Here is a 26,202-nt window from a genome sequence, read left to right on the forward strand (position 1 = left end):
CGCCTCGAATCCTCGAGTCCTGTGGGAGGTGAGTCCTGGCTTCCAGCGGAGCTGTTTGAGGACCTGTTCGCGACTGACGGGGAGTCGCTTCAGGCTGCGTCTGCAGCCGGTGCGGTCTTTTTAGCTGCACATTCCTTATCTGAGGAAGCTAAAATTTGTGGTAAAGACTGTGGGTGTTACCGGGTTATTTATGACTCATTTAAATTGTTACATGTGCTTCTGGAAAAAAACATAGGTTAGAGATAGGCATAGGTTAGAGAACTTTGCTTAATTTTTTTTTCAATTACATATCTAAATCTGTATTAATTGGGTTTACTAATCAGAATGTGGAATTTTTTTTTTCTGTATTGTAGATGGCTAAGTCTTCAACAGCATCAAAAATGTCATTCCAAGAGGAAATACTGAGCGATGGACGGTTTAGCTGCGTTACCAGGGATCCCAGATTTTGGGAGATGCCTGAAAAAGAACGTAAAATCAAGATTGATAAACGATTTCGATCTATGTTCCACGACAAGAAGTTTAAGCTAAAATATACAGTGGATAAAAGAGGTCGCCCTGTTAACTATACTTCTACAGAGAACCTCAGGAAATTTTATGCCCTGTCAGAATCTGACTCTGATCTTTCAGAAGATGATAGTAAAGAACATACCAAAAAGAAAACAAAGAAAAAAAAATCTAAACCTAAAGGAGAAGCAGAGTCTGCAAAACCGCTTGCTGATGGCCTCCCTAGGGAGAAGAGGAAAATAAACAAACAGGGGGTAGACCAGACACGTAAAGCGGTGACGGAGCTAGATGACATCAAAAATGAAGCACAAAAAATTAAGTCTAAATTTGACTTGAAAGAGGACTCTAAGAAAACTGTAACAGAAATTGATCGCTGTCAGGGAAACAAGGGCCTTTTACAGCAAGGGCAAAACAAGCAAGGAGACGCATCAGGAGGAAAATCAGTTTCAATTCAAAACAAGCAAAAGTCTTCACAATCAAGTGGTTCTAAATCTGTTAAAGCTCCCAGGAGGGACCATTCCCAGGGAGGAAAAACAAAAGAATCAGGTTAGTTGTACAAATGACAAGTGGGATTTGGCCACGTTTACTTGAGTATTGTTGCTTTTTGTTTTATCCGTCAGAGACTTTTGTCAAGATCAGTAGTAGGAGAGATGACTGACGTGTGGCTGAAGATTTGGAGTTGGTCGGTTCTTTATGGAATCAGTAAGATTGTGAACATCCGTGTCCTTTTAATTGCTGGGGCTGAAACTGTTGCTTAGTTGGAAAAGTAAAATGTATTGTGATGTCTACCCTGCTGTATCAAATTGACCAATGAATATAAGGTCTGACACCACAGAGGGCTTCAGCACATCGACACTTGACTGAAAGCGTAAGGATGGCAGCATCAAGCCGTTGTTATGAGAAGACATTGGAGAGGACAGGGCACTTGAAGACAAACTTACTTTATATCGCTCGTGGATGCGTGTAGCCTACATTAGCCTAGTTATTGAGATCTGATTTCTGCCTGTTGATTCTATACACACAAGTAGAGTAACAGAGTAGTAGTTCATTAGAGTTTGAGATTGATAATGCAGTTGTGGCCCTGATGAGATATTGGATTACAGAAGCCAGCACTGGTGATTTTATTTTGTTTTCATTTCCCAGATGTAGCTTGTTCTTGCATTGTGTCACATTTCAGGGCTTTTGTAAATCTGTATCAAAAAAAGCTGAGATTTTTTCATTTTCGTAAAGATGTTGTGTAATTCCAATGTAAAAATAGATGTCTAATGTTTATTTTTCAGTGACTGTATGCACAGACACCTGTGATCAAAGTGACATTAGTAAAAGCCAATCAGAGGAAGAAATTTCTGCAAGTGATGCTTCTGAGTATGCAGAATCGGAAGAAGAGGAGCCAGAAGGTGATGGGGAAACAGGCGAGGAAGAGGAGCTGGAAGATGATGGGGAAACAGGCGAGGAAGAGGAGCTGGAAGATGATGGGGAAACAGGCGAGGAAGACAGTGATTCAGAAGATGATGAAGAAAGTGATATTGGCCCCGATCTAGCTAGAGGCATAGGGAACGTTGAAACAAGCTCCGATGATGATGAGGATTTAAATGACATATTTCCGAAGGAGCCAGAGATAGAGCATTCATGGCGCGAGCTGGATAAAGACGCCCCTCGGGCAGATGAGGTACTTTGCATGTGACAAGTCGCTACATGACAGGAGTTTGTTACAGACATTCATACAGGGAACAGTTTGTGAAAGAAAAGCCTTAATAAAAAATTCTGCTACAGAATGGAAGTGATGGTGAAATTGGCTGAGAATGAGAGACTTGGAATTTTCCCTGGCTTCTCCCCCGCCCTCTGAGCAGAGGTTCAGCCATCACTAGATAAACTATCTGTAAGAGAAAGCAGGCAGAGGGGAGCCTTCCAGAGATCCCAGAATTTAAATAGCACTGCTTTTGTTCACTACTGGGTTTTTTTCACCTATTTTAATACGATTTTTTCAACTCGTGCTTTAAGAAAATACTGAATGATTAGACAATGCAGTAGGACTTTCAATCTGAGCACAATTAGTGTAAAGAAATCACAGCGCTCTAGTGCTGTTCTAATGCTGTGATACGAGTTGCTGCTGTGACTGACTGTACGATGGAGTAAAGTCTGAAGTGTGATGTTGTACATTGGTCCTAAATCTGTGATTGATGCATTTATTTGACCTTTTTATCTGCTCTGGTGATCGATGCTTCTGACCATTGCTAGTTGAAGCGATACAAAGTCTTGAGGAATATGTTTCTTTTGTTTTTTCAGCAGTTTGTTGCTGAATTTGATTTTTACCACAGATAGTTGCTAGAGAATTGTGTATTCCCCGTAGCAGTCGGCAGTTAAACCTATGAACTCTATGTCCTTATTTTCCCCCCTTGTTCAGATTACAAGTAGATTGGCAGTGTGTAATATGGATTGGGACCGGCTGAAGGCTAAGGATTTGCTGGCTTTGTTTAACTCTTTCACTCCCAAAGGAGGAATGGTGTATTCTGTTAAGGTAAGGCCTGACTTCTAAAAGGAGCACTGACTTTTTCTTTAAAAAAACCCAAACCCCAAAACTGCAGAATAGGAAGAGACTAAGACAGTTCCGCGGAGAACTAAGAGAGATGTTAACATGGTAGATGAGAAGCTGTGTTTCAGTTTAATTTGCTGGGCAGGACTAAAGCTGTGCTGCTTTTCAGCAGCAGGCACGTACTTGGTAGAGGTAGAGCCCGAAGCCGTTAACTTCTCATGCTTATGAGGCTGGCTCTAAGCGCTGGTTTTCCGAGACTAATAGTGAAGTTCTCAGAGTGTAGTAGGCTTAGACTACATTTCCTTGGCTAGTTTAATTTTCAGTGGTCTGAAATCTGGCTGTCTCTAAATGCTTTCCAAGCTCTTTTATCATTGCATCACACTTCTCGTTTTTAACCATTTTTGAGTTATTAATAAATTGGTTAAATTCTGATTGGTTAAGTTATGTTTTGTTTTAAGTTATGTTATGTTTATGTTTAACTTATGTTAAAACATAAGTTATGTTATGTTTTCCATTTTTAGTGTCTGTCACCAGCTTTCTGAGGAGCATTAATCAAATACCCCTTTCTGAATAGGACCACAGTGAAATGAATGAAGCCAGTACTTTATCTGTAGTCCTGTACTTTCTCTGTCTCAAGATATTCTCATTCCTAACAGGCAGTTTATTTATTCTGCTGTCTTTTCTGTAAATAAGTATTAAAAGAGTATTAATGTGTATAGAATTGATCTCTTTACTGATTTTAGAGAAAAGGCAGGAAGCCTAAAAGGCCTGTTGAGATTTTTTTTTAGTTGGTGTGCGTTATGCCACTACAGTTAAAATTTACTTTTGTGTTGTTGCGTTTGTAGATTTATCCTTCAGAGTTTGGAAAAGAGAGATTGAAAGAGGAAGAACAAAAAGGACCCGTGGAACTATTTGATCTTCCAGAGAACACAACAGAGAACGATGGGTATGAACTTCATTTTCAAATGAGAGATGTGTCTAATTCTCAGTGACGGTCATGATCAGCTCCTGCTTCCAAAATATCATGTGTGGTAGTCTCCTAGTTTTGTAGTTTTTCAAGGGGTATTTTACAGCTGGTCCTGGTTCATTGTCAGTGCTTCGAATAAATGCATTATAATGAAACTTAAGATAATTTGCCTCTTGATAATTGAGTTAAAAATTTTTATTATGTAGCTTAATGGAATAATAAACGGAACAAATGTGTAGAGAGCTTAACATAGCATTTCTCTTCTGCGAATTCCCATTCATGTAGTAAACTCCCTTTGTTACTTACTGTCAACATTTTTATCTGCGTAATCAACAGGAACCTTAACTTAGGCCAAGAATTCCCAGATTGAGGTTTCTTGAATGATGCCAGCAGCAGCCCTGGCTTACTAGGCTGAGCTCATCAGGCCTCCCATTGTCCAGGCTTCCTCAGGCATGTCTTTTTTTCTTTTCCCTGCTTTTGTTCTGTTTGTGACGCTTGTCTGTATGGAACTTGGGAGGTTTTGCTTTTATATTTTTCCAGAATTTCCAGATGTTTGGCAACCTGACTGGGGCCACTTCAGTATCATACATCTTCCCACACTGCCCTGTGTTTGGAAAACCTGGATTCTTCTAAAATAGGTGCAGATCTCTTTGAACGCAGTCTAGTGCATCAGAGAAGCGTACGGTGAACTTACAGGTCAGGTTCACTGTGCGCATCAAGGTGCATCCTGAAGTGTTAGATTTACTGCACAGTGGGCTCTAGAGCATCTGGAATGCAACAACCAGAAATCCAGATATCCCAGAGATTGCTCAGTGATACCTGTGTGTGATCCTTCAGATTCCCAGGGCAGGACCTCAGCCCTGTGATCTCTCTCCTTTCTTCAGTCCATCCAGTGCTCAATCTCTTTTCTGTTTTTCTTTGTCTCATGTTGTCATCTTATATGACACCACCACCAGCTGTGCTGCCCAGTTTAGTACCCTGATTCCTCTCCTCACATCCTTTACATCTACCTTTTTAGGAGACAGGATAATTGCAAACAACATGATAGGAGTTATTAAATGCTACTTTCTGTACAAATATGCTCTTCTATGCCCTGCTCTAACTTTACGATGGCCATGGGAAGCAGAAGTGTACCCTTAATAAAACTGGGTGAATTAGGCTTTTTTCGTGAGTAAAACTGCGTAGATACTGGTGGAACTTCATGTGGTTTAAAAACTAATCTAATTATAAGATTAGGAGGGTGTTTAATGGAGCATATTTTTAATGAGTTGAATTAAAATACTTGCAGATGAAAAGTTGTTAAAGGCAGCTGACTTGATTGTGGTGTTTTCCACTTTTTCAGGCTTTATAGAGAAAAACTGCGAGAGTATCAGTTCAAGCGACTGAAGTACTTCTATGCAGTTGTAGAATGTGATTCTCCTGAAACAGCCAATAAAATTTACGAGGAATGCGATGGACTGGAATTTGAAAGTAGCTGTTCTTTTATAGACCTGAGGTAACACCAGTGGTGACCTTTTTACACGTTGGACCTGAGAGGAGAGGGGGAATTGAAGCCAATTTATAGTAACTTGGAGTAAACTATATTGTCTTTATTCTGTAACCAAAATGAGATATGTAAATAAATTAGGCACTCAGTGAGTTGTTAGGTTTCCCTTTGATTCTTTTTTTCTTTTTTTTGAGCATTTTTACGGGAATAGGAAAGTTTGAGAGGATGTCTGCATAGAGAGAGGTTGGGTAAAATCTTCTAGTTGTATCTTCAACCTTTTGGCACAGTTAAATAAAGTGATAGGATTTAGAAATCAAAACCACATCTTGCTGCTTAAGGGTCCGGAAGTGGCTCTTTTTTAGGGTTGCTTACCACAGGGCAAGACTGTTGTTGCTGGTGCCATGAAGCTGCAATATATCACTGTGCCAGCCCCTGTGAAGGAGCTGCAAGCTCCAACATTTCAAAAGTCACGTTTGGGAAGGAAAGGATTTTAAATTATAATTGTGCTTTATTGTTAGTATTTCCTTTTGTTATAAGACAACCTTTTGGTCTGAGCAGAGAAAAGTTACTTAATCATAACTTTTGACAGAAGCTGGCTTTGTCTTCTGTGGCCTGTGTAATGGGCACTCTTGGAAGTCAGTGAAAGATAAGTAAATTTTTTTTTCTTTGAATCATTTTCTAGAGGAGCTCAAGTCATTTGCTTTGAACCATTCTGGAGAAGATGATCTCTGCCAAATGAACGTGTAACTTTTCCCTAATCTACTTCATTGAATTTCACAGTATTTGGATAGTATTCATCAGATTACATTTGCAATGATTTAAAAAAAAAAAAAGCAAGTAATTTCTTACACTTTGTACAAGGGGTTGTGATTTTGGTTTTTTTATCTAACTTATTCCGTTGTTACGTGTTTCTTTGGTCTTTGTAACATTATTTTTTTTTCTTACTAATTATAATGTTAAAGATGAACCAGACTTTCCTAAAATTTAAAAAAAATTTTTATTTATCCGTTTCCAAATTCTATCTTATTCACTTCCTTCTTTTGCATTTCTAAGATTAAGCTTCCAGTAAACGCCCATAAAGCATCCCTCTGACCCAGCTGATCCCAGACTGAAAGCTGTTTAGTTTACTTCCCCAATACGGTGCTGTTGTACATTGAAAAACCTGTGGAATAGCTGAGCAGAAGCCACAGAGTTAATCTTACGTGTGTGGAGTCCTTGTCCATTTTTTTGTTTCCTTTCCTGGGTGAACAACTTTTTATTTTAGCAGATTCTTTTGTGCTGATGAAAAGCATGAAGAGCATATGCATGAAAAGCTTAGACTGTTTATCCTATGAAATTTCCCAGTGCGTTTGAATAATGACATCTTTTTTTTTTTTGTCTTTAAGATTTATTCCAGATAATGTTACATTTGATGATAAGCCAAAAGATGTAGCCTCAGAAGTGAACATAGCTGCATATAAGCCAAAGTACTTCACATCTGCTGCTATGGGAACATCAAAGGTATCTTTATAAATGTTTTTGTAATGTTTTTCTTCTCTAATTTGTTTAGTTTTATTGTCAGCTTATAAATTAACTAAGTAATGGGGAAAAGATTCCTGAGTATCTTCACCATTTCAAAATAAAGACATTAAACGTGAAAAGACATAAGCGTGTTATGGAGCCACAAGTTGTAACCCCACAAATAAGCTCTGGTTTTGGATTTTAGAAGAGATTTGGCCTCTTTGTTACAAATTAAATACCATGTTTTGACCACTTTATACCTCTGTTACAAGTTGCACGTGGGATTACTTTGTTATTCGCAGATGAATCTTCTAATTTGCTAAAATGGGTATTTTCGTGTAGCTCAACAAGAGCCTTTTTTGGTGGCAGTGCCAGGCTCAAACAGCTGCTTCCTCTCCTTGTAGCTATTCATTCCTACTGTCTTACGTGACAGCCAAAACTTCCATCTGGCCATGAAGTGAACCGGGCTGGAGAATTGATTAGTGGAGAAATAAGTGATTTCTGCAGGATCATTTTTCAGTCAGATCAGGGTCCAGTTGTGCAGGCACTCTCATTGTCCCGTTGTGATCCACGCATGATTCCAGGAACAAGTTGCTGCTGGAAAAGACGAGTTGGTGGCTGCTTCAACACCAGTATCTGCTGCCACAAAGAAAAATTGGCTTACAGAGATTCTGTGTTGTGTGACCTGCTGTTATAGAACCCTTCAGTGCAGGGGGAGACTTCTCCATTCTCTCATGTAATTGAAACTCATCGTAGAACAAATTCCAAACAGTTGTAATTGAATTTATTTTAATAAATGGTTGCTATAGCTAATTGTTGCAGAGAACATTAGTAACAGGTTTACATTGCTCCTTAAATGGAAGATATCAATTAATTTTCCCTAAAAAGACAGAGTTACAATGCTTAGTGTTTCAGCTTCTACAAGTGGCATTCTTATTTTTTAAGGTAGATATCACATGGGATGAGACAGATCATGAACGAGTAACGTCTCTTAGCAGAACTTTTAACAAAGAGGAACTTCTTGACATGGATTTTCAAGCTTATTTGGCTTCGTCTAGTGAAGAAGAGGAAGAACCACAGCAAGGTACTTACCTTAATAAATGTTGCACACAAAGCAATAGCTGCAGTTTTGGACACAGGTCATTTAAATATGTATATTCCCTATCCATTTCCATAGGAAAGGCTTTGAATGTCATCTCTTACAGGGACAATATTACACTTGTTGTACAAAAGCTGTGGTCAGGTTCGATATCAAAATAACCTACCTTTCCTCCAGAGCTGAACATCTCTGAAAGTGGCATATACCTAAAGATGGAGGGAAATTGGTGCTGAGCATGGCAGTGGTTTTGTTTGCTCTGTTCAATTAGGAAATAAATGGATTGATGACAGAACACTAACAGATTGACAGATGCTAATAATATTTTTTTAGACGATTCCCAAGTCTTTGAGTGAGGCATGTTAGCATGGAAGCTGTAGGGATATTCAGAGTTTACTAGAACTTAACATTCCTTTTTTCTTTTCCTTTTTTGTTTGTTTAAGTTAAATACATTTGCCAGTGTTCTTTATCCGTGATAAAAAAACACATGCAAAAATTTTTAAACTGGTATCTCTGCTGCCATAGTTGAGATTCATTATGCAAACTTGATTCTGAATCTCCAGATAAATAATATCACTAGTATGACCCCACAATTACTCCATTCTTGTCAAAGGCAAAGTACATTAGCTGAATTTGGAGTTATGTCTTGGAAGATTCATTAGTGAAAGCTTGACTTAAGTGTTCTCGCCCAAGCTTTGAAATAGCTTTTTGGTTTCCATTTCTGTACTGCAAAATCTCTTTACCTTGGTGTAATTAATGTTTGATAAAGCCAAGTATGATGAGTATAATTCCAGTGATTTCAAGTAACAAGGTGATCTAAGAGAATCATGACATTTTTTCTCTATTACTGATACGCTAAATCTGTTAAAGCAAAGTTGCTTTTGAATGATTTATGTAGAGAATTTGGTAGCTATTCTGTTCATTCAGTGCCCAGTGAAGATCTGCTGCCTTTCTGTGAAGTTTGGAAAACGCTGATCAAAAATTACCAAATGGTCAGTGATTAGGAGTTATCCTAATGATTGAGCCCCATATAGCTGCTTTCTGAATGGAAGCTTGCACCTCTGAGTGTAAAATCATTTTCTTACCTTTTTATTTCCCCTCTTACTGCTCACTCTCTTCTTTTCAGGGCACCTTGGCATTTCTTTGCCAGGTTGGCAATACCTACTTTAATCACTTCTGAGATAAAATTACTTTCAGTAGAACTGGAGGCTCTTCCTTTTCAGAGAGAAAGTCCTAGTTTGAAATGTGAAGATTTTAATGACTAAGTGAATTGGGAACAAAGCTCACTGCGGAATAGGTTAATACAGTGTTTTGTCCTCTTCATGGTCCTCTGTACTCACACTAACTCTCTTCAGAGCAGGGAGATACTGAAGAAGCTGCCCTAAGACTGTGCTTTTTGGGGTGGCCTGAACAGGACAGTGAATACACTCCAGACTTTAGAAGGTCCTGAGAGAGATGAGGATTGTAGAGAGCTGCTTCACTCCAGCTGTAGTCTTCTAGGGAGTGCGAATGGCAGTGGAGAGAAGCTGTGCTATGGGCCTTCTGGTGCTCAAGAACTATAGGACTTACATAGAGAGGGGGAAGGTAAGCAGCAGAACGTATTTAAGGGAACTTTCAAGTGTAGTAGTAACATCTTTCAAATGCTTTTTTCCTCATGCACTTCTTAAGAATATATAAAGGGAATGTCATCTAATTTCATAAGGTACGTTATTCTTCTGCATGTGGTGCACCAACATGTAACTTCCTGACTTGCCGTGCTTGTTTTCACTCTAAAATCCAGTCTGCTCTTAATTAATAATATATATATAGCCTAAATAACAAGGCAAAGAAAATTTCATTAAGCCTTAATCAGGGCTTTCAAACAGATGTTAAAATTGATTTATGCTGCAGGATGTTGCAATCAGAGATGAGTTTGGAGTGTGCAAAAGAACATTACAGATTTTTCTGGTTACAGAGTTGGGAAATCTTCTGGCAGCAAACTCAGCTTGGCAATATCTTCGCAGGGTTAATGTCCGTTTGTTTCTCGTCTTACATAAAAACGCACTTAGAAACTGCACCTCTGAGAGTTCGGTTTCTCCAGTAATGCTTAGTAAAGTATCTGAACGGGAGCAGTAGGTGCAGAGGAGCGCAGTTGCATCTGCTGTTAGGTATGAGACAAATGACGTGTTGAAGAATAGCATCTGTAGCAGGTGGTTGTGAAAGCAAACATCTGCAAGTGAGCAACCCTTCAGAAACTTTAAAAAGTGAACTTCCGTTGCTGGGAAGGAAAAGCAATTGACCTTAAGTAATCTCACCACGCTGATTTTATACCTGGAAATGTCTAGATTCTAACAAGGTTTTGGGAAGTAAGTTATTGATAGAGGAGTTATGTTGCCGTGTCTTTAATGTGTTCCTGACCTTTTAGCCATTCAGTATGTGATACCAAAGAGGATTCCATCTGACAGGCTTCCAGCCAGCAGAATTATGTGGCACTGTGTACAAGTGGGAAAAATCAATGTCAGCTGCTTGAATGGAAATGTAGGAGTGTGATAAGAAGGACAAAACTGTCCTGGACCTTTATTCTTCTTTTTTTTTTTTTAACTAATTAAAGTGTTTTATTTATAAATGGGTTTTTCTTGGCCTGTTCTAATCTGTTTTTTTTCTGGAATTTTTCAACTTAAAATATGTGCGCCGTGAATGTTCGCATTACTATTAAACAATGTTTTTTGTAGTGTGAAGTATTGCAGTGACTTGGTACATTGTGTTTCACAGCAGAAAGCATCTCTTTTACATCGCTTCTGAATTTTCTGCTACTTGAATACATCTGTTCCAGATAGGAAGTGTTTGTGGTGTGCAGCACATGCAGCCCATAACTGCGATTTCACCCAGGAGCGCCGGTGACTTTGAGTATGGCATTTTAAATGATGCTTTGAATTAAGCATTATGGGGTTTATGCCTAAGCTTTTGTTCTGTGGGGTTTTTTGGGTTTTGGGTTTTTTTTTTTATCTTTGCAAGAGCAGCCTCTTTACACTTCTGCTTTGCAGAGCCACGCGGGGTGCCTGAATGGGCTGAATGGCAACATACTTTTATCAGTGTATTTTTAATTAGCTGTTCCTGATGGTAGAATTACAGAATATGCTGTGTTGGGAGGGAGCCACAAGGATCATTGAGTCCAAGTCCTGATTCCACACAGGGCAACCTGAAAGTTAAACCATATATCAAAGAGTTGTTCAAACACTCATTGAACACCGAGAGGCTTGTAGGGAACCGTATGTAGATCCCCGCGCTCCACAGTCGGAGCTTGAGCAGGGAGCACAGTCTCTTGTGGTACTGGGCTTCCAGGTCAAGACTCTACAGAAACAGGGGATCTTTTGTTTTGTGCTGCTGCACCACTGCCAGAGGTGCACAAGTGCGGAGAAAGGAAACGGAGTTGTTGGAAAGGAGGAGTTACTGGAGGGAGCTTTAATTTTTTTTAATAGTGCTGCTAATCTTATTTTTAGTGATTAACATTGAATAAAATCAGACCACTTATTAAATCTTTTTACAATTTTGAAATTATTTGGTACAATAACTCTGATTACATATATAAATTTAAATGCATCTTTAACATTTTAGCATGACAGTACAGCCCGCCTTGCTGCCTTAACACTATTCATACGTGTTTATATTTGCTGAAACTATTACAAAAGGCTGAGAAGTGGAAGGTGACAGAAGTAAAATATGCAATTATTTAATATCGCCCCTGAATCCCATGGGCATTTCTAGAACGCGTTGAATAGGATATTATTCAGGTTACCTTCTGTCTTGTATTCCCGTGTAGCTGCTTTGGACACTCTTGGGCATTAATGCTGCTCCAAAAGTAAGAAGGATCTGACTTTTTAGAATATTCTGTTGGGTTACTTTTGCCACACTGCTAAGTTATTTCCTAAGGAAACAAGTTAGCAAGGAGAATTGGCAGTTTATGATTTAGCCAAGCTTGGGTGGAATTTCATGGGATGGAATAGTAATACCACAGCCTGGTTCTTTTCTTTCTGTGAAGCACCAGAGGCTTGACGTAACTGATGCAGGTGTTGGATAATTTTCCAAAAGCATGTTTGCGGGAGCTTTTCTGTTGGGTTTGCTTTTCAATAATTTAAAAAGGTGCTTGGAAGGCCAGGAACAAGGGTCCCCTCCGCTTTCCTTCTAAGAAGTTCAAAGAAGCTGTTGGAGGTGTCCAGGAACTTTGGACTGAAGAGCACATCTGTGTGTGCTTTTGCAGGACAGTGTGTTCTTACTCAGAAATGACCAGACAGGAGCCAGCTCTGACTGCAAGCAGCTCTTCGTGGCAGACCTGGGGCAGGCTCACAGGCCTGGTTCTAGGAATGCCCGGGCACCTCTCATGTGCAGGCAGGTGCTCAAAGGCTGCTTTGCAAAGGGAGTTTTAACACCTGCAGCCAGTGCACAGCACTCAAGGGGTTAAGACTACCTGACCTGAAGGAAAATGTAGACAACTAAAACAGCCAGAATGTAACGCATTTGTTGTTACCTGTCTGTTCACATTCGCTTCTTTCAGTGTCTGTCTTCTTCCTGGCAAATATCTTACAAGTCGATGTCTACCATGATATGCTTAGAATAAGCTTATTTTTACGTTGAAGTCAAAATTTTCCCTTTTTTTTATCATCCTTGGGATGAACTAATGGGAGTTGCACACCTTCTTGTTCAGATAGTGCTGAGAGCATGGGAAAATAGGATTAAACCCCAGAGGTTTTTTTGTTGCTCTTTTCTGTCTTAAAACTGAGGTCAGTGCATTTAATTTCATTAGTACTGTGCAGTAACCTCTACCTCAGACTTGCTTCTTGAATGCTGGACTGGAGAGCTTTTTATTTTTCATTCTGTGTTGTAGGGATTTTTGTATCTGTCTGAATGTGAGTAACTACCCTGAATAGAACTGAAACATTTTTATGGTATGGCCAGCAGCATCCAGTTCAGTAGCTGAATGTTCCGGTGTGCCATTACATCGTGAGGGCAAATTTTATCTTTCCAGCTTTAAAAGAAACTCAGATTTGCAGCAGACCTCGTGTCAAATGTTGTGTGCACTATAATTTTTCTTTAGTCTTTAATTCTTCCTTTAGTTTGTACGTCTGAGTTTAAAAAAAAAAAAAACAAACAAACCAGGAATCATCTACTCAGCCACTGAAAGATAATCTTACACTAAAAATATGATCTCTTCAAACCCTGTGATTACACCTAATGTGATCTCACCTAACACAGCTGCCAATCAGCAATTTAATACATCGAGCCTCTGCATTTGTTGTATTTCTGATGACTTACAGCTTTTAAAAACAACCAACCAACCCCTCTACAAACTATTGTATGGGAATGTTTCTGACCTGCCTCAGGATTTTAACTTTTTTATTTTAGCATTTCTGTTACTACTCTCCTTCGGAAACAATAAGAATATACTTGTATTTTATACTCTAAATTTCATTGGCTTTTGTGGTGTTCTCATTGTCTTCTTCTTGCAGTGCAGCTGTTAATTCATGAGAACTTCTTCGTGTGTTTTGTTCAAAAAGTCTTTGAACTGCTCTTGGCATAAAGCATTAGTGCCTTAATATCCATCAGAAAGTGGTTCCGCATGTTGTGCAATACAGCGTGATACTTGAAAGCTAGTGACAAGGTTATTTGAACTCTGAACAAACTTTGAGAACATACTCAGCTCGCTTTCTTGCAGCTATTGTCAAGTGTTCTTTATTTGCTTACAGAATCAAAAGGCTCTTAAGGTTTTTTTGAAGGAGATGTTGAACATTTGTTTTAAAACTTAGTTTTGACAACAGAAGTATGTTTTATCTAAATGAGAAAGTGTGACAATATGCATTGCCACTTAAACTTCTCCTATCAAACCCAGTCTTAAATACAAACTGGTAGCCCCCTACTTATCCAGTTTCAAGGGACCTTTTCTTAGCTTAAGGATTTCTTCAGTTCCCATCCAGGATAGCTTCATGCCTCGTTTCATGTGACAGCAGGAAGAAGAAACAACAAAATGGCTTATTTTTCTTGTTGGTCTTCAAAACAGAATGCCTCTTGCTTTCTGTGTGAGCAGATGCTTTCCTCTTAGATCTCAGCTTCTGATGAGGAAAGTGGTAAAGCAGCTGCAGTTAACTGTCCCCATGTGCCGAGAGACAAGCTGGCAGGAACGACGACCAGGCTGGCTGAACAGAGAGCTTTGGCTGGAACTCAGGAAAAAAAGGAGTGTTTATGGCCTTTGGAAGATGGGACAGACGACTCAGGAGGACTACAAGGATGTCATGAGGTTATGCAGGTCAAAAAGAGCCAAAGCCCAAGTAGAAATTAATCTGACCACGGTCATAAAAGACAATAAAAAATATTTCTATAAATACATTGGCAACAAAAGGAGAGGTAAGGAGAATCTCCATCCTGTATTGGATGTGGGGGAAAGCATAGAGACAACGGCTGAGGTACTGAATGCCTTCCTTGGCTCAGTCTTTAATAGTAAGACCAGTTGTTCTCCAGGTACCGAGCCCCTGTGCTGGAAGACAGAGGCAGGGAGCAGATGAAGCCCCCAATCCAAGGAGGAAATGATGAGCAACTTGCTGCATGATGTAGCCACGCACGAGTCTGTAGGGCTGGGTGGGATCCACCCAAGGGTACTGAGGGAGCTGGTGGAAGTGCTCACCAAGCCACTTACCATCATTTATTGGCCACCCTGGCTAACTGGGGAGGTACCAGTCGAAGGGAGATGAGTACATGTATCGCCCATCTACCAGAGGGGCTGGAAGGAGAATATGGGTAGACGTGCTTGCTTAGGGACATGGTTTGGTGGTGGCTTGGCAGTGCTAGTTTACTGTTTTAGTTTGGAAAAGACCTTTAGGATCATCAGGTTGATGATTCTGTGGTTCTGTGATCAGTAAAGATTTCTGTTCCCAGCCAACAACCAGCTTCATGCAGAGACGGGATGTTGAAGAGAACTGTGACATACCTGAGTTCTAGCCAAAGGCCAGAGGTCAAGCTATGTGAACTTGCAACTGCGCTCTGTCTTTCTAGACACCGGTTATGCTCTCCAGACATACTTGAGGTACTGCAGGAAGCACAGCTTTTCCACTAGACCAGAGGAAAAGAAATGAGGAGCCTGTCCCAAATCTAGTTCTCTACTGTGGAAGGAGCTGCAGCATCTATTAAGCATTAAAAGCCTGTTCTCTCTGAAACATTTGTTTAAAAGCTTGTTGTAAGTCACATTGTAATCGTGTTTTTCTGAAAAAAGGAAGGAAAAAAAACCCTCTTTCCATCTTGTTTCATTTGTCAGTTCAGCAAGTTGCTGCAGATTAAGGCATTGAATAATAATCTCTGTTACAGAATCTTGCAAGATTTATTTCTTAAAATGTAGCATTCTATTCTCAAAATGCTTTAGACAACTGGTTTTTGAGATTTAGGTACTATTCTGCAGTAGGGTGCTCTGAAACTAGTGCTTTTAAAATGCAGTGGAGGATACTATGACTAATCATTGATTTCCTTTGCTGGACAAATTTTCTTTAGTTTTTTCAGGTACTATTTTTATTTCGGTTAAGTAGGGAAATTCTTAAACTGGTTGCTTTTTGGAGGGATAATAGAAGAAAATATTTAGCTTGTTTTTTAGAAACAATATATGTGCTTTAGGTGCGTTTCTTCAACACCAGCTTCAGTCGATCACTTCCTTGAGTCTGTCTGTGATCACTTCGTTTTCTCTAGATGGTGAAGTAGCTCATGAAATGGAAGATGACAAACCCAGGAAAAGCCATAAAGATGATGAAGAGCAAATTGGCAAGTACAGAGAACTTCTGCAAAGTATCCGAGAGAAAGAGAAAAAACAGGAAGAGAAGGACATAGGAATGGAGGTTAAATGGGTTCCAGGTAAGCCTTGTTATTTTCGTTTACTAACTTGGAGGATATGCAGTATTGGCCTGCTGCTAGGGAGCGAGTGTAAGCTGTTGGATTTATACTAGTAGAAACTGGCCTTTTTTCCTATAGATCTAAATCCAGATGGATGCAATGAGGGAAATAGAAGAAGAAATAATACGACTGAACTCAGTTCCTCAGCTGTAAGATTCTCTGTGTAGCTTTTTTTTTTTTTTGGTGCTTGCTTTCTGATTCATCTCTTTACAGATTTTCTTGAATAGAATTCATGTGTCTGCCATAGAGACATAAGACATACCTACACTTTTAAAAACAAAAAACCAGTGTGATTTGGAAACAGCATAAAATTAGAGGAGAATGGCTGGAAAGTCTTGCTTGCATAGTGCTGAAGATTTGGGGGAACAGGGAAAGGAGAAGTCTGACCTTCCAGTGAGACTGCTCCATGGGAAAGCAAGCTCCCAGCAAGAAAAGTTGGGATAGTGACATCCAGATTTTCATCTGGAAATTAAAAAAAGGTCTGAAAACCAATGTCTAGGTTTTTTTTCCTTTGTCATAAAAGACATCTGGGCTGATTTTTGTATTTTGATTATGGGTGTCAGCTTTCCGTGAGGCGTAATGAGCCAGTTTAACAGTTCGCTACATCCACAGAGGGGAAGGTTTTCACTTGGCCTTTCATCCTTGGTCATGAGTGCTCAAGTGAGCCCAGAGCTCATTCTGACTGCCTGTACCAGTCCTGGCACTTGTTAGATCTCGTTGCAAGCTTAATTTTGTTAGCTAGAATGACAGAAGTTCTCTGAAAAGAAGAAAAAAATCTGGATCTTTTGCACTGAGTCGGTAAGTCAGACAGGCAAATGGAAGCATTTGGGGAATGCTCAGAGGGTTGAATTATGCAGTGCAAAGACTAGGGAAATGTGACGTTACCTTTTGGGGGTGTACTGGCTCAGTAGGTGTAGGGCTGCAGGCCGTGGAAGGACACAGCCCAGTCTCTTACTGTAAATACTGAGACTGGAGACATACTGGAATACAGCCCCTTCACCACTGAGGTGTTCATTCCAGCTAGGAATGCGTATCTGATTATCTGCTTTACACTAATACTCTGAACTCACTCGGTAACTTCTTTGAATATAAATGCTCACTTCTTAAATCCTGTTGTGGTTTGTAGTCAGTCACCAAAACTGACTGAATGGAATGTTTTTATTCCTCGTTCTTGCTAAGATCTGTATTCAAAGCACACACTGGCGTTAAAAATAGTTGCACGTTTTCAGTCGTGCTTATATAATTTCTGGCAGGAATTCTCCCAAAACCTTTTAGACAAAGCACGTATCACCTGCAATAGGACGAGCGCTTGCTAACCTAGCTCTGTCTCCGTGTTTTACTGTCTCTGTCCACAGCGTGTCAGCATTGGCGTTCCTGATGTTGCTCACTTAGTAGCTTTAATTCCCTGGGTGTTCAAGGCTAAGGAGTTTTCATACATAAGTAGCTGCAACAAGATTTCTACAAAGATTTGTTGTTGCCACCTTTCAGACTGAGGGAGGAAACCACAGTCGAAACAATTGCTGCTAGGAATGTATTTTGTATGTATACAGGCCAGGCATCGTTTAAACAGTTAAAGCTGCTATCGTTTATACGTGTTTGGAAAACACATTAGGGGTTTTTTGTTTATACAGTCTGTCTTCCAGCATCTTGCAAATTGTATGAATGAAGTTCTGTAAATTAAAATGTCTAAGCAATGTAATGTGGTGACACAGTTCAGAATCTAGAGCAAATCATTCATCGGAGGAGATGGAAAATTGTTCTGAGAGACTAAAGGAAACTCTCCATAGTCTTTTGCACAGGGAGAGCAAGACGTTTTCTGAAAGGCTCTGCTTCTTAAAATTGTGCTTTGCTTGTTAGAAGTAAATTATATTAACCTTTAGGAACCGTAGTGGAGATGGAATCAAGTTCCCTGGTACATGAGCTCCCTGTTTCTTTGCAACGGAACTTGACTTTAGAAAATGAGCTTTGTTCCATATCGCATCTAGTCCAACCCCTCACTTACTGCACCTTCTTCTGTCGCTATGAGGACTTTTGCTCTGTTGAGAGAGGGATGGAAAAAACCTCAACCAATCCAAGAACCTCTATCCTGATCCGTATGGCTGTCTAGAGGCAGTTGGATGGCTGTGTGCTGGGTCAGATTAGTTCGTAGAAGGATGGGTTGAATGTGCATGTGAGGACAGTGTTTACATTGGTAGTTTATAGCATTTGATGTCAGTTTAGCACTGTGGTTTTGCAGTATATGTTAGGGTTTCCTCATTTCTTACCCTGAAAAAATAAGAATTTTATCAAAGAGGAGAGGTTCTGGGATTCCTGGAAGTGTTCACCTGCCTCTGCTAGTTACACTATTCACTTCCATGAGGTCAGGCAGTACGACTACGACATATTAGCCCCTGGAATATGGTTTTGTACAAAACAAAAGTCCTAAAAGTAAAGATTAATGTCTGAACTTTGCGTTCAAGTCTAATGTATGGGATCACTTTAGCCATTACTGATCTCAGGCAGCATTTGGAGAGCAGGTCCTGCACACCTGAAAGGGAGACTTCTTTAATTTTTTTTTTTTTACGGTGGAGCATAGTCTGCACATGTTGAACAGTAGTTTATAGCTCTGGCAATATATATGCAGTTGATGCTGTACTTTCTCACGGGAGAGAAGTACTTTAGTTATCACAGTTTTTTTCTTGAACGATGTGCTTATTTTAATTCCAAAACAATTTAATTATGTTCAACTGGAGCATTCTGGGAACTAAAAACTACTTTTGTTATAATCTCTTAAGACTTCTTTTTCAGAACTAGTTTGTATCTGTTGAAATACTTTTGTTGTCAAACTCTGCCTTAACCTGCTTGACTTACTGCAAAATCTCTTTCCTGCCTAAGCGTTCAATATACAGAGAGTTACAGCAGTTAAATCTAGGAAGCTTTTCAACTGAAAGGCAGAGATTTGGATTAATTTAAAAATTTGAGTTTTGGCACAAATATTTACACATGGTTATAGAAAGCATACTTTGTGAATGATTCAGTTATTCTTGAATCATAATAGTTTTAAATAAACCCCAATGCCAGCAAAAATAAATTGGATGTAGTTCCAATTTCTTTGGTCTGTTTTTTTTAGGCACAAAATCAGTGTTGTATTTAAGCATCCATCTGTTTTCTTAATCATGTCTGATTTGAGAAACAATTACTATGCATCCTTATCCAGCTCCCAAAGCTCCCTTCAGAAGGTGAAGAGGGAGAAGACCACAACTCCATTTCTTGATGATATTCAGCCAGTTTTTCATACAGTTGTTTTTATTTGACTTAAAAATTCTTCCTTTGGGAAGAATGAGATGTAAATATTTAGCTAGGCTTAAAGGAAAACATCAAATTTGTTTTCCTCAGAAGTAGAAGAGCAGGCAGTCCTGTCTCTGTAAAGTGCATTGTAAACCCCAACTGACTGTTGTTACAGATGATGCAGAGCGCAAAAATGCTCATATGGAATATATCTCTGAATCTATACGATTGCTTAGCGTGGCCTCTGACTGAGGCGGTTGTACCGCTCGCCGCACGAAGCAGCGCATGTTCAACTGTGCACGGGCTCACCACTGGAAGTGGTGATGTTCACACTTGACATCTTCGGTGCTACGTGAGGTGGGGTTTTTTTCAGGCAGTCATAGTATGTCAGGAAGACTGTCTTAAGATGTCTTATCTTCAGGGGTGACAAATTCTTAGCTTATCAGAATGTTTCTAACACCATTCTTCTTAGCTACCAGCAACAGCGTGTTCTTTTTCCTGGTAAGGCGTTACATGCAAGATGAACTTGCTCGTTTAGATTTTCTGAGCGTAGAGAAGTATCTTCTTAGCTTCTAATAACTGTGACAGTTGCATGCTGTTAAAGTTCCGGAAGTTTTCAAAACTAAATGTTTAGAGAAGGAGGAATTCTGGCCTGCCCACTCTCCCTCTCTCTCCCACCAGTGTGGGAAACAATATACTTAGGTTTGTTGTAGTATTTATCACACTTGTAATCCTTTAGCACAGGCATGATTTAATTGTATGCTAATGTAGATGACCTTTCCCCCACCCCTCTTCTTGGACCTTATTTGTGAAGATTAAATAAAACTAGTGTGATTCATTTATTCTAAAAAAAAAAAAAAAATCAGTATCGATAATGGTCTAAATTAGCCTTTTCTGTGGCCAGTTAATAATTCTACCTAAAGCAGACAATTCCTTTCCTTTCTGCAATCAAAAGCCTTTGACCACTTAAATACACCCTTATTCTCGGGAAGTGGTCTGGACGGTAGTTTCTAAGCCATGCTAATCTGTGGAGAAACTCTAATGCCTTTCATGAGACTGCCAAATACCACAAGAAAGGGCTGTATTTTCTCCAAGTCCTTCTGTGCCAGATGGATCAAATGATTCCATTTTCCAGGCAAATAAATCAGAAATCTTGTAACCTCCTTTTGAGATTTGGGGCCTCTTTTTTTCTGGAGATGTGACATACATTTTTTTAATCCAGTATAGACTGTCTTCAGAGAGAATCTGGAAGGTTGCTACCTGACCAGTAACTTTTTCGATGAAAGTACTGCAAAATAGTATCCAGACTCATGCTAGTCCATTTTCTGGGAAGCTGCTTTCATTCACTTTGGAGATGAAGAGTTGTATAGGTAGAAATAATTCAACGTTTGTTCTGGTTGTGTGAGAGGGTTTCTTAGTGTCGTGTTTTTAGTGAACCTACACGGTATCTTTCCTTTGTCGTGGCTCTGCATTTGTTTGCTGGTTTAGTACCCGATTTTTGTGGCTGTAACAGTTTGCTACTTGCTGTTAATTCTGGCTTTTCTCCAGGATAGTAGAAGGCCGCTTTCTCTTCTTTTTTTTTCTCCACACTTTTCTTCCTATAAGACACGGTTTAATATGATTTTAGATCTTTGTCCACACTTCATGTTTCAGACATGTTGTAACCGGTTTTCCAGCCTTTGAATTATTTTTGGAGTGTCGACAAGTGCAAGAACAGGAATTGGTGTTTGCAGTGTTTCAGAAAAATGTTCTGCCTACTTTTCTGAGAATGGGTAGAACCGTCCATGAAAGCTGCCCATTTTTTCCATTATGAACTCTGTTTGCAGTTCCTCATTACTGAAGAGAGCTGGAAGGAATGATGAGGAGTAGGAACTGGCCAACTGAGAAACCTGGGAGTTGGGAGAAAGAACAGGATCTAGTCTAGGACATCTGGAGAGATCTCAGCCTGATTTCCCAGCAATAAAACTGGTGTGAGGGGTGGGAGAATAGGATTTGGTTAGGGGAGGACTGGACTGAGGTGCTAAGGAGGGGATGCTGAAGAGAGACAGTTAGAACACGTAGAAATGGGGAAGAGACTACAAATACCAGACTTGGAGGGGGAAGCAGAAACGTGATTCCTACATGCTCCCAAGATCTATCAGTCGTGTCGTAAGGGAGGGTGTTAACTGTAGGATATCTGACTCATTTGTTAACAGAAGTTTTAAAACAAAGTGTGTAGTGAATAGAGCACGGAATTGCAGGTAGGATAAAAATACTTCGTTGCTCAGGCTGTTACCTCCTGCCAGGGAAGTGGATGCTGTCTTTCTGCCACTGAATTCTGCTCCAGTGTGTTGCAAGGCAGGTCAGTTAATCTCTTTACATCATGGAATTTTGTTTTTACAAGTGCCCATCTTGTGAAGAAGGGGTCAACAGTGTATAAGCTGTATCTGGAGTTGTTATTTGTCCTCATAACATGCAAGTGCTGTGTGATGTAAGGACTTTTGGAAAAGCATTCCTAAAGTATATGGAATTTTTCACCTTATAAAGTGCTTATTCTGGATTTAAATATTCTAGATTTCAAATGGGGATGCTCCAGTTATTTAAGAGATTCTTTTTTAAGATGATGTTTTTGCACCACTGAATACTGTATTATAGAAAATTCCATTCTGTTTCTAGAGTAGGGATCAAATATGTTCGGTAATTTTGCTGTACATTAGCTATACATTGAACAGTAACACAAAACACAGACTAGTTACAAGTTCATGATCTGTAGATCAAAAGGTTAAGATCCTCTGGAAAGGTAAAAAGTGATCATGTGATGAGACTGAACTGTCTGATCCTGTTATGCCAGAATTATTTAGAGCCAGATAGGTTGCACTTCTATGGGGTTCACTTTTCTAGGACCTTTGGAACACTGTCGTACTCTGCAAGCAGAGGAAACTTCCTTCAGCCAAGTACGTAGCCACCTTTCGCAGCTGTTGACAGGTCAGGAAGCACAAACTCGAGGGGTCCTCTTACACCATACCAGTAACAAAAGGGTATGGAAGAGGAGCACGTCTGAGTTAATGATCCAGTAGTTACTGTTCTCTGAAACCTGCTGAGAGAATGGTACTCTTCTTCTTCAGTCTTGAGTAGACATAGCTGTTAAATCTAGAAATGTGGTTTGGTTACTCGGTGTGGTAACCAAATAAGAAGATGCTTTATTTCTCTTGCTGTTGCTTTATATTTTTTTGATGTTGAATTATTACAGTTCGAACTAGTGGGCAGTGATAACAGAAAACATTCTTTCAAGTATTTATTTCTTTGAGGGGCTGATAGGTTTCAAGCAGTCTATGCCCTTAATCTCTACTTCTTGTAAACAAATACTTTTTTATTTAAAAAAAGCTGTTTACCTTTAGCATTGAATCTGAATCTAGGTTTGCTGTCCTACTGATGTGCACTGGTTTTTGATTTTAAATAGTTTTCTGTTGTTAAAGCAGACTGGTGTCTTTGAAAGACTAGATGACTCGAAAATAACTTGTCAACTTAATGCATGTCATGTTATGCATAAGTACCGAATGCAAGAAATTATTTGGGGGGGTTATTTACATTTTTCTGTGCTTTTCTAGCTGTGTATTTATTTCTACTTTAGATTTACTTAAATAATAGCTTATTGTTCATTTATGAGGATGGACAAAATATACACCGGTCATCGGAGTTACTGTAGCATTGTCAGAGTGTTGTCACGCAGGCAAAGTTTCAGCAACGGAGATGTTCTATATAGCAGCTTTATCATGATACAGCAACAGCCAGATGGTGCCTCTGTGTGAAAGGGAGAGCACCAGCTGTAGAGGTTCGCGCCCGTTGTGAGATGACCCTGTATTCTGGTAGTGATTTAACATTTCAGCTGTCATCAAGTCGCTCCATCTTTTGTACTTTTTTTTGCCAGGCACAAAAAATGGGAACGACTGGACTATATTTGAAGTTTATAAATACATAATTATAGTAAAGTACATGGAAGTATACGTCCGTTGTTATTATTTTTATTGTGTTAATCTCATCCTTAAGTGGCATCCGTAGACTGCACAGTCATGACTGGAGAGGAGGGAGACCTTTCTGAGGAACAGCAGATGTTGGGAATCAGATATCACATAAGCAAGCCCTTCTTCTGACTCTTGTACAATTTATTATTGAACGAAAGTTTCATCTGCAAAAAGGCATCCTGTAAAGTGATCTTATTTATAAAGATGTTTTAAGCGGTATTTGTTTTCACAGACTTACTAAAGAAAAACTGCATTATTATCTTGCAAAGGGGAAAACAGTTGATTTTAAAAAAAGTTAATCTCATTTTTTTGATCAATCTGTATTTTTTTTATTCTAGGCCTCAAAGAAACCGCTGAAGAAATGGTAAAAAAAAGGTTGGAAGGAAAGGATAACCTAACTCCATGGCAAAAATATCTAGAGAAGAAGAAAGAAAAAAGGATTCTTAAAAAGAAGAGAAAGGTGATATTTGCACTGGCCACTTGGGGAGGAGCAGTTGTTGGTTTGGTTTTTGCTTTTTGTTGCTGTTATTGCTTGGTTTGGATAAACTAAGTAAAAAATTGTATATATTCCAGTACTATTTTAAGGTTAGAATGTGCAGTGGTCACTCCTGTGGAAAGTCCTACAGTGCCTCCTCAAAGGGGCAGAGCAAAAGGATCTTCAGGATACTCCTGACCACACATATGCTTACAGATGTGCTTATCTCCTTGTTGTTTTAAACATAAATGAGTCAAAGAGTGGTTGGTTTTTAATTTACATTTTTGAATGCGTTAGGAAGGGTCTTTTTGCTACCTACACATACCAGTCCAAAGTTGTTATGATTGATAATGGCAACTGTAGTTTTGGAAATTTTTGGCCTAAAATAATACAGACTTTTTCCCAACGCTGTAACGGCAAGGAATTAATAGCCATGAAGAACTATTCCAATTTCAAATTGCAAGAGCGAATTTAGTAAATAGATCTGTGTGTGAATAACAAAATGGTCCTGTAGTAATGTGAAAATTGCTATTCCTTCATCTTCCCCCATGCAGAAAGCAATTGCTGTGGCAGTAGTGGGTGGAAATAGGCAGATAAATGAAATGTTTGTGGATGTGCTCGGAAAAAAAGTGTGTGGCACTGAGAATGTGGCTTCTCTCAATTCTTAAATTACCCTGAATATAATTCATGTTGCAGAATGATGTTTTTAAGATTCGTCTCTATAACTTGAGTTTTGTTGTGCATTCCAGCCATTTGATGAGTAACTTCTTAAACCTAACAGAAAGTGAGTGCTCTGAATAGAGTAAGTAGCACTGTCAGGTAGTAGAGCAACTTCTGCTACCATAATATTCTTGTCCAGTCTGATAAATTGAAGTTAAGGAGCAAGGTGTATAGCACTGCCAGCAATAAAATTTGTTCTTTTAAATCTGAACTCTGTCGTTCTCGTTTTCCAAGTGCAAAGTAAAGCTCATTGTTCAAGTTTTTCCCCAAGAAGGGTTTTTGTGGAACATGAAGTAAGGACACAACAATGCTGTGGTCCTGTAACTTGTTGGTATGGTCAGCTAATGCATCACAGGTTGTGGGTACATCTAGTAAAGATCCTTGCAATATATAAATAGCCCTTCTGAGGTACACAAAAAGCTTTCAGTGTATGAAATAGATTTTAAATTGTTGATATGTCTTTACAAGCATTTTTCAGTGTCCTCTGGTTTTATGATGTTCAGCATATAGTATTTCAGTTTTCATCTTCATAGTTTCAAACAGTAGAAACATCTAATTCCAGTGAAACTTACGTTGTAGTTTATATGTTGATTGAAATAACGTTTGTGCTTTGTTTCAGGCTGCTGCTGAGAGAGAACAGAGTGAAGATGAACTTCCATCTGATGTTGATCTCAATGACCCATATTTTGCAGAAGAACTTAAGAAAACAGGTGGGTCAAGACAGGTGAACTCTGGAATAAATCTGCCCTTTCTTTAGATAATGAGCTTTAGAACCAAATCAGGCTAGAATAAATGCAGAGAATGAAATAAAGTAGGTGAAATGTTCAGAATGAAATCAAGTAGGTATCATTTGCCTGAAATGGTAAATGAAACATCCTGCGATATGTGGAATGGTAGGGAACATTGTGCTCCTAGCTTTCATCAGTGAGCATTGTCTGGCCAATTTCTGGGGATGGCTGTTAGAAACCATCTACTTCCATCTGCTCCCCTAAATATTTCTGAGAAAAGGACCTCATTACCCTCGAAGGCTGTCTCTGAATTCTGGGTCAATTACATAAAAGTCAAATGTTTTTGCGTCATAAACAGACCTGTCTTTCAGAAAAGTCAATTTTCCCTTGTCTGATACACTGTAGTACTCTACTCTGGCTGCCAAGAAACCCCAATAGTGAAGTGTAATATTTTAGAAATAATTTGTCCAGTTTAGGTTTTCAGGATACCTTTTTTAGTAGCTTTTTAGTCTGTTCAAATGAGACTTTGTTGTAGTAACAGCACATTCGAGATAATTTTTCTGGTTATAATTTTAAGGTAGGGATAATCAGTAAGTGTGAGTCTATGGATTTCTTGCTTTTGGGAGCCAAAACCATGGTGGCTCATACTATTGTATAATAAAAGAAGAAAAAAAGACAGAAAAAAAAATAGTAAGAAAGCAAGCAAACAGAAGATAACAACAGATTTCCAAATGTCACCAGTCTGTTTTTCTGAGTATTGTAGTGCAGATTGAAGTTCCATTTAAAAAACCGAATTAACTTTTAATGTTATACCAGTCAGCATAGGCTTCTCTCCTGATCGATTGAAGTTTATATTAGGAGAAAGTAAATAATAAAAAAAAAAAACCCTCTGGACCTCTTTGTGTCTTCATGTGTCTATGTGTATGTCTTCATAGCCTGGGGTACCGAGCAGTAGAGTGAGTCCAGTCGGTGTTTTATAGACGTACCCCAGAAGTGCAGAGGGATTTGGACAGGCTGGATCGA

At 39.2% G+C, this 26,202-nt stretch overlaps 1 protein-coding gene across 1 annotated transcript; it reads left to right on the forward strand.

Annotated features, from left to right (window-relative positions):
• Positions 1-380: 380 nt before the first annotated feature.
• ESF1 (ESF1, nucleolar pre-rRNA processing protein, homolog (S. cerevisiae)) lies at positions 381-25,161 on the forward strand (the record flags this gene model as incomplete). The annotated part of the gene is made up of 10 exons (XM_010132448.1): positions 381-1,050; positions 1,785-2,173; positions 2,909-3,022; positions 3,883-3,983; positions 5,347-5,499; positions 6,876-6,990; positions 7,936-8,074; positions 15,788-15,949; positions 23,595-23,716; positions 25,071-25,161. Coding segments are annotated over exons 1-10 (2,056 nt in total), but the record flags the coding sequence as incomplete, so codon positions are not given.
• Positions 25,162-26,202: the final 1,041 nt, after the last annotated feature.

This window comes from Buceros rhinoceros, unplaced genomic scaffold, assembly GCF_000710305.1.
Source record: "Buceros rhinoceros silvestris isolate BGI_N320 unplaced genomic scaffold, ASM71030v1 scaffold13863, whole genome shotgun sequence".
NCBI classification, from domain to species: domain Eukaryota; kingdom Metazoa; phylum Chordata; class Aves; order Bucerotiformes; family Bucerotidae; genus Buceros; species Buceros rhinoceros.